Consider the following 9,439-nt stretch of genomic DNA (forward strand, 5'->3'; position numbering starts at 1 on the left):
GTAAGATGATATCTCAAAGTTGTTTTGATTTGCATTTCCCTGATCGCTAAGGAGGTTGAGCATGATCTTAAGTGTCTTTTGGCCATTTGAACTTGGCAGCATGCTTCTTGGTGGTATCAGGGACCTACAGAGCTGTGGCAATAAACATGGCTCCTGCCAGTACCTCCATCATGAAGCTAGACTCTCAGAAATCTAAGACATAGGGTAGAACCTAAAGAAGAAAAAATAGCTATCCAAAAATAATCACCAAACAAAGTAAAATCTGACTGATGACACCACTTAAATTTGTAAAATCTCACTACCTGAACATACATTCCTCCTTACTTCTCAATATAAGGGCTGTCCCAACTCAAAAATCATAGCTGGCTTTGGAGTTGGACTGTGATTCTCTCCTTCTCTAAATCCAAGCATGTTGTTAAAAGAAAAGCTCACTTTCTGTCTCATATTAGGAGAGACACCTGGTGTGAGACAGAAGAAAAAAATCTAGAGACGAAAGTTATCAAAACTCTGATTTTACAAATTCTCCTTCTTCTTCCCATACCTATTTTTGTCTTTGTGGTGCCTTTCTTTGAATACATGTCTCTCAAATTTCAAAATTCAAACTTTCCATTTTTGATATGAATAATGTTTAAGTTTTCCACAGTGGACAATAAATTTACCTACAATAATCTCTGAAGTCTCTAGGAAAAAGATGGGGCCCTACAATAATGATGCCACCTGGTTCATATAATGTCATTCTGCTGATAGCACCACTTAAAGATCAGCTTTGGACTAAAAACTGCTCAGCATAATTTTGAGGTGGCTAGTTGAGCTGATCCAGCCTCAAAGACTACTCTAGCCAGGAAGAGACAAGCCCTGCACTTTCCCATTACACATAGACTGGACCAAAAAATGATACAAGTATCTCTCCCAGGACTTGACAATTAGCCCCAATTTTTCTTTTCAGGATCTTCTAAAGATGCCAACACCCCCAGGCAGCAGGAAGTAAATTTAAGAATACAATGCCCACATTCCCAAGCAGTGGGGTAGAAGTTTCATGCTCATTCAATGGATTATGGATCTTTGTCATTGTTTAGGGTGGTTGGTTATAAGTTATTATTGGTAATGATCAGGAAAAAAGCTAAACAAAGAAAATTATATTCAAGGTCCTTTTTTTGACAAGATAAAAAGAGGATATATGTGGGAGCCCACTTGTGACTCAGTTTCCATCTAGAGTCATTTGTGACTTCAAAGTCATTTGAGTTCATGCTTCCTGCTCTGCCTGATCCAGTATCCTCAAGAGCAGTGAGAAAACTCTGATTAAGCCCATGGGAAAGAATATTTTGCCAATGAGAGAAGAAGACACTATTTAGTGAAAGAATACTGCTGATGCCAAACTTTAGGGCACATCCAGATAAAAGAAACTGCTTGCTTAAGGACAGGAATGGTCTGTGGTTAGATGCTGACTGGCTGTGCTCTGCTGTGTTCTGTTTTTGGATATAATCAGACTCTGAAATAAACTCAGGGCTGTCCAGAGTAAATTGGAAGTCCCCTGAATCCATCCTAGGTTTTCTCTCTCAGTTTCTCTCAATCTTTAGCCTCAGCACCCCCTTCAAGGAGCCCTGGCTGACTTTCTTGGAGCAGGCTTTGACAGATGTAGATAGGATAGGATAAAAGGATAGATTATGGAGACTACTCAGAAAGAAAAAAGGGAGTATATAGATATGATAAAATAAAAGGGTAGATTATTGAATCTACTTTAAAAGCTACTGCTTGTTTTAAATATTTTACATTAAATTGAACTTTTGTATATTATATACAAATTTTGTATATTGATACATTTGAGATTAATTTTGTTAAAACATACTATACATATGTTTCCAATCTTGTTAAACCTTTTGTACCTAGACAGGTCATCAACAATGTAAGGCAAATTTTTACTCTTTGAAAGTTATTATTATCAATTCTTTCAGATAATAAGGAAATGTAGGTTAGTAATTAATTACCTAATATAACCGAACTTGTAGTCACATTAGGTATGTTTTCAAGGTCAAACAAAGTTATATTTTAGATAGACAGGTCATCTTCAAACACTTCAGAGATCTGCAGAATATGGCACTTAAGATGTTTTAATAAAATAGGCTCTTTATTATGACAATGAGTCATGTCTTCTTCTGGCAACACCAATCTACTTCAGAGAAGATAATGGGCATTGAAGAAACTCCACATGGAGCTTACTTTCTTTGTGGTAAAAGTCAACCACTGGGCAAGACCATTGCCAGCATGACATCTGTGAGACTCGAGGAAGACAGGCAAAGAGACGAAGGGTTAAGAAAGACCATGTGGGAAGATCAGCTGTGCCAGTGGAATATGGCTGTTAGCTGAAGCGGTGGAGAGGCCACAAGTTCAGAGGCTGAGCTACAGAAAACTGAAGGTCCATGGGCTTCCAAAGAGATCTATGACAAATGTCGAAGCACAGAGAGAGACACAAGAGCAGGATTAGAGAATGTGGTGATGCAAACACTGACTAAGGTGGCAGAGATGCTCAGCACTAGGGAACTTGCTGCTCTTGCAGAGGAGTTGGCTTTGGTTCCAGCAGCCACATGATGGCTCACAGCCACTTGTAACTCCAGTTCCACAGGACCCAACCCTCTCCCCTGTCTGCTTCTGAGGGCACAACACAGGCATGTGCACACGTACACAGAGGCAATCATTCTTACACATAAACTTACAAATAAAGGCAAAGCTGGCTCACCTGTGTAGAAAAGGCCTGCTCTGACCAGAGCTTCAACAGCCACAGGTGACGTGTGGGGCCAGTCCTTGAAAGTGTCCAGCCTTAGCTCTTCATTAGCGAAGACACTGTCATTGCAGTAAGCTTGGGAAAACAGATGCAGGTGAGCGCAACTGGATTGATCGCAAAGTTCAGGTTAGCGGTATATGTAACTGGAATGATCTGATGTGCCGTGCTCGCATCAGAATAAAGGAGGGAGGTTAGGAAAACACAAGGAAGAAAAGACCCAATAGGGAGCACGTCAGAGCTGCTGGAGCAGAGTGGTGAAGGCTGGGACATTCTGTCCACTCTATTCCTGTCTGCGTGTGACCCATGTGCCAAAATGTAATTTAAGAGGATCTCTTGGTCATTTACCATAAGGACAGTACAAAAGCAGAAGAGATTTCTGTTTCTAGAGTCAGTGTCAGGATTTGAGAAATGCAATTTTCCCTGTGGCTCCTGAAAAACGGTCATGGTGATGGCTTGCTCTTTGAGATGACCACATTGTGGTTCTTCACTAGATTTCTGCCTCATCCTGGCTTCTGAACCATTACATGTCTTCCCCACGCTGTGAGGACTTGAAAATTAATTTGCCCTTAACTTGGTTCTGACAAATTTCTCAAGATGAAAGCTTGCCTGTGTTCACACTTAATCCTAGGATTAGGGTTTTGTTATTGATTTTGCTGCTTTACATACTTCATTGGGAAAGCACATCACACTTAGATTTAATAAAGAAAAAGATCTTTACAGTTTAGAAACCTTTTATTTTACTTTTGACTTCTATTAAGACACAAGGTCATAGGGAGTACGTCCCGCTGCTTTCTTAGTGCCCACACCGTGGGTTCTCTGGTTGGAGCAGGTTGGCATTCCAGACTTTCTTTGGCTTCCTTTTTTATCTGATTGTTTCCTTCCCTATATCAGGAAGCTAACTGAGGACTCACAGTTCTGTGTGTGTTCATGTGTGTGCAGGTATGTGTACATGTACGGTTCACACTGTGAAAGTCAGAGGACACCCTCACTACTTATCCCTTGTTAGGGAGAGTTTGTCATTCCCTGGCTAGGTTGTCCAACCCTAGAATTCCAAGTGTTTCTCCTTCCCAGCCCTGGGATTACAAACGCACAACAGTGACACCTGGCTTTTGTCACTTGGGTTCTAGAGACAGAACAGGAATCCTTTTGTTTGCATGGAAAGCAGTCTGCACTCATTGCTCTGGCCTTTCCCCTTATAGTTCTTAAAGTGCAAAATATACTCAGTAAATTTCTTACCAGTAATCATAACTTTATGTTGCTTCTTTAACAGTGGCAAGAGCATGCTGGGTAACACTGTAGACAACTCCAGTTTTGCTATGGAAACTTTCATGAACGGCCTCGTTTTGAACAGCCCATTCCCTATGCCTACAATATCTCCATTCTTGTAGGCTCTCGCATAAATGGCCAAAGGAACAGCTCTGCTTTCTAAAGGCCTAGAAACAAACATTGGCTGCCTTTATTTTTCCTTTGTGTTTGGAATTTTAGCATGTTACTGGACAATGGAGGTTCCAGCCAGAGGATGTTGTGTGTGGGGTGTGTGTGTGTGTGTGTGTACATGTGTGAGTATGTTTCATACACTTATGCATCTATACCAAATGTGTGCCTGGGGCCCCAAGTGACCAGAAGAGGTTGTAAGATCCTGTCCAGATGGAGTTAGAGCCTCTTGTAATTTGCTACCATGTAGGTGCTTTGGACTGAACCTGACTCCTCTGCAAGAACAGCAAAAACTCTGAAGAGCTGAGACATCTTCAGCTCCATGTTTATGGGGGCGGGGAGCACCATTTTTTGCTATGTTTAGCCTAAGCTTGTAATATTTCTTACTCAGTTTTCTTTCTGCTGGGATTTCAAGTATGGATCTCTACACTGGAGCTAACTTAGGAATGTATTCCTCTCAGTTTTGTGAGTCAGGATGTCATGTAGCCTACACTGGCCTCTAATCCAATGTCATTGTCAAGCCTGGACTTGAGCTCCTCTCTCCCCTTCCAAGAGCAGGGATCACAGGACTGAGCAACCACACTCAGTTGACCATAGAATTCTTGGTGTATTATGATTGTTTCCATTGTGTCCACTGCCCTTGTCCCCATGTCCCTGAACTTGCTGAGACTTCACTCAGAGTATAGTCCTAACTGCTATGCAGATGCTCTGTAACTGAGCTAAAACCCTAACACTAGGTCTTGTTTTCTTTGGGTGCTGGAGTGGAAACAAAGGACCTTGCTCAAGGTAGCCAAGTGACTAATGTCCTCAGATCCGTCACCTCATCTCAGTGTGAATGTTTCTCAGTTTCCTAACAGTGCACTGGGCCAATTAAGAATGCTTTTGGGACTGTGGCTGTAGTTCAGTTTGCAGAGCGTTCTCTCAGCATTCAGGAAGACCTCGGTGGGTTCCCTCCCCAGCACCCGACAACCCTGTCTCAGCACTCAACAGGAAGAGGTCGAAGGTCTAGATTATCTGAGTTTGAGGCCAGTCTGGGATAGGAAAGATTCTGAAAAATGCTTCCAAAACATTTTATCCAAGATTTTAGTTGTTTGAAGGGAAACATCACTTACAGCACAGACCATACTATGTTAACTATGGTTACCTACAATAAACACTAAGCTACTCAGTGGTAGCCATGGTGTATAGATGTTTGCCACTAAAGGTGAACCTCCTAATTAACTCCTGGACATCTCCTGGTTGAAGGAGAGAACCAACTCCTGTAAATTTTTGTCTTATTTTTGCACCTTCACACATGGGACCTACTAAGTAATTAACTGAACATAAGTTTTTAAAAATTTTACTTTTAAAGATTTATTTACTTTTATTTTGATGCAGGTGTTTTGTCTGTATGTTTGACTGCACCACATTTTGCTGTGCCCATGGAGGTCAAAGGAGGACATTGGATTCTCTGTAACTGGACTTAGAGAGTTGTGAGCTGCCATATGGGTACTGGGAATCTAACCCAAGTTCTTTATGAGAGCAACAAGTGAGCTTGAGCCCAGAACCATCTTTCCCACCCATAAAGTAAAAACAAAACCAATCCAATCATTCCATAATAGGGAAATCACTTATGAAATTAACTGTTAAAGCAAGTTGATGAGGAATGGAGAGATGGCTCAGTGGTACATAACACTTACTGCTCTTCCAGAAGACCCAAGTTCAATTCCCAGCACCCACATCAGGCTGTTTACAAGTGCATGTAACTCCAGCTCCAAGAGATCTGACATCCTCATATGGCTTCCAAAATCACCTACATACATGTGGTACACACACAGAGACCTGGAGGCAGACATGGCGGAGGGAGGCACAAAAAGGGAAAGAAACAAGCAAAGCTTATTGAATGCGCCTGAGGTCTTACCTGACACCATAGGTAATTCTCTTCTGACCCAGGAATTCACAAAATGTTCTCCCTGAGGGAAATAAATTCAGGTTACTAACTGATTTATAAAATATACATCTGTCTGTGAGCTGCAACTGAAGGACACCCCCCCCAGCACTGAAGTGACATTTCACTAGAGCAGCAGAAGTGTTGGCAAAGCAGACCTTTAGTCTGATTTCTGTTGATCTCGGGAATTTTATGAAGTACAGACAGCAGCGAATGTTTACCTGTGCAAATGGGAGCTTTCTAGTGGTCACTCTCAACAGACACACAGCTCAGCAACAGAACTGCAGTCACACACACAGATGCATTTGGCTCAGGGGGAACTGAGCCATGGGAAGGAAGCTCCCCTCAGAAGGACCTTTCCAACTGAGCAACTCTCCCTCGGAGAAAACTGCACCCAGACTCTCAGGCCTGCTCTCTGCAGACACAGCCTCTGGGTCATCAGCCATTACATTCTCCTTTGGCTTCTGTGTGGGCTAAGTGTCCCACCACTTACCACTGGGAAGTCCCTACTAGTGTAGACCCTAGACAACAAGGGGCAGGAGCCAGCTCTGAGAGTCCTGCTGTCACCAGGTACTAGGACAGAAGACTGGATAGGGCATCCAGACAGAAGCAACAGAAGGAAGTGAGGGCAGCCAGCTCAGTGGGGGAGGAGGAAGGAGGCAGCTGAAGTACTCAAAGGCAGCCTGAAAATTCACATATACATGGTTTCAGCTTAGCAAGACAAGACTTTTGCGTCTCCACTCTGCAGATGAGATGCAGGAGCTTGAATCCATGAGAAAATAAAACTCCTCAATGAATCCACACCAGTGGGAAGAGTTTGTTGCTGTGAATTACCGTGAAATGGACAAATCCCTCGTAGCTTTTAATATACTGGGCAATTTCCTCCGAGGATTTCTTACTTCGAAGAAATTCACACCTATAATTAAAAACATAATTAAAATTACCTCAATACTATGATGAAGATTTTCTGTATTACAATAAATATTTGCTAAAATCCTATCAAATTGTTGAATTTGATCTTTAAATAAAACTGCCAAAATTTTTCCTGACAGCTTCCTCATGAGGATTAACATCATGCTGTTAGAAACATTTAAATCATAATACTGATAAGATATATCACTATTTAAAATCAAACCTGTGCCAGTTAGTCTTTTGTCAACTTGACAGAAGCTGGAATCATCTGGGAAGGGGGAGCCATGGTTGGGAAAATCCCTCTATCAGATTAGCCTGTAGTCCAGTCTGGGCATTTTCTCAATTAATGAGAGATGTGGGAAGACCCAGTCCACTGTGGGCAGTGCCACCCTGGGCAGGGGTCCTGAGAAGCCTAAGAAAGGCAGCTGGGCATGAGCCTGGGAGCAAGGCAGTAAGCGGTGTTCTTTTATGGCATCTGTCTGTCCCTGCTTCTGTTCCTGCCCTGATGTCCCTCCACACTGGACGGTAATCTGGACATGTAAGCCAAATAAACCCCTTCCCTCTCAGGCTGCTTTGGGTCATGGCCCAGCAGAAATCAACAGCAACAGAAAGAAAACAAAAGGAAACCTTCATCTTGTTTTAATTTTCTTTCAACACAGGCTCTCCCTCTGTTGCGGTGGTGATGTCATGCTCAAGCACAGCCTGGACTGCAGGCCTACACTGCTGCAGCCACTGTTCTCTTCTTGAAACAAATATGCAATAGAATCAAAGATAGTGATTCTCAGTCAGTAGAGTGTGGGACACACACACACACACACAATGTAAAGAATCCCAAGAACTGGAAGAAGCAGAGCCTGTGAACACTGACCAAGATATTTAATGGCATTAGGTATTAAAGCTCATCTTTTTGGGAATAATGACACTGTGGTTCTTTTCTCTTTATTAGTCATGATTTAAAGGCATGTGCTAAAAGAATAACAAATGGAACCATGTGTTTTCTGGAATATGCTTTGACATAACCAGATCATCACTATTCTGAGCAGATGGCGGGAAAGACACAGGTGAAATTTGATTTGATCAGGCAGGAAGAGGTGCTCACTATACTGTCTCTACTTCGTGAGATTCCATAATGAAAGTCTAGAAACTAGGTACAGGAATGAACCTGTATGTGGCAGAAACAAAAACAATACATACAAAAAACACCACTGAACACATTATGAAAAATAATTAAAATATGCTTTCCTTTCCTAAGCAGAATAAAAGACCACTGCAATTTCAAAAACTCCGAATCTTTGAAATAAAATACACCTGTTTTCCCTCCTGTGGCACTGGTGTCCAGTCACCTAGGCATCTGGTCTTTTTGCCATTTTTTTTAAACCAGAAAATGTCCTTGAACTCCTGATTCTACTGTCTCCAACCTCATCGTGCTGGGATTACAGGTGTGTGTCACAGTGTCCAGCAAGTGTTTTCTTTGCGCATGTTCTGCAGTAAATGAAACCACTTTTAATATCTTTTTTTTTTTTTTTTTTTTTTTTTTTTTTTTTGGTTTTTAAAGACAGGGTTTCTCTGTGGCTTTGGAGCCTGTCCTGCAACTAGCTCTGTAGACCAGGCTGGTCTTGAACTCAGAGATCCGCCTGCCTCTGCCTCCCGAGTGCTGGGATTAAAGGCGCACTTGTAATATCTTAAACACTGTTATTTTCCTTCTTTTATACACCATTTCCACCCCTGTGCAGATCCACTCATTTGTTAGTTAAGGGAAATCATGAAACTGCTACTTGACAAGACATATTGTAATATTGGGGACAATAAAGCAACATTTAGCCTGGTGATGGTGGTGCATGATTTTAATCCCAGTATTCGGGGGCAGAAGGGTCTCTGTGAGTTTGAGGCCAGTCTGGTCTACAGAGTGAGATACAAGACAATCAGGACTATACAGAGAACAATATCTTTTGAAAAACAAAACCAAACGTTTAATAACGGCTGGGAGGGACAGGGGAGCATGCACTTAACACTTGCAGGAGACATGAGTTCAGCGCCCAGCACCTACATCTTACTGTAGCTCGAAGGTGTTCTGAGACCTCTGCCCTCCATGGGCACCTGTACTAACTTTACATGAACACCGTTCCCCGAATAATTAAAAATGAAAGCTGAACCCAGGGAGATGCCTTGGTAGGTAAAATACCTCAGCATAACCACAAAAGTGTGATATTGACTCTGTAAATTCAGGACCCAGTCCACCATGTCTCCAACCCTAACCCTGGAGGAATGGAGTCAGGTGGATCCCAGGTTCCATATCTCAAAATATAAGGCAGAGAATGATGGAGGGCAGGAACCTATACCAACATTGACCTCCCCACAGGCATGGACGAATACACATCCATACACTA

General features: G+C 42.2%; 1 protein-coding gene across 1 annotated transcript in view; it reads right to left on the reverse strand.

The window, feature by feature from the left end:
* Positions 1-9,439, reverse strand: part of LOC101980065 (baculoviral IAP repeat-containing protein 1a-like) — a 32,303-nt gene that overhangs the window by 20,513 nt on the left and 2,351 nt on the right. The window contains 4 exon segments of the mRNA XM_013349641.2: positions 2,735-2,854; positions 6,114-6,165; positions 6,975-7,056; positions 9,107-9,158. Of these exon segments, the coding sequence (XP_013205095.1) occupies positions 2,735-2,854; positions 6,114-6,165; positions 6,975-7,056; positions 9,107-9,158 (306 nt within the window).

This window comes from Microtus ochrogaster, chromosome 19 (assembly GCF_000317375.1).
Source record: "Microtus ochrogaster isolate Prairie Vole_2 chromosome 19, MicOch1.0, whole genome shotgun sequence".
Lineage (NCBI taxonomy): Eukaryota > Metazoa > Chordata > Mammalia > Rodentia > Cricetidae > Microtus > Microtus ochrogaster.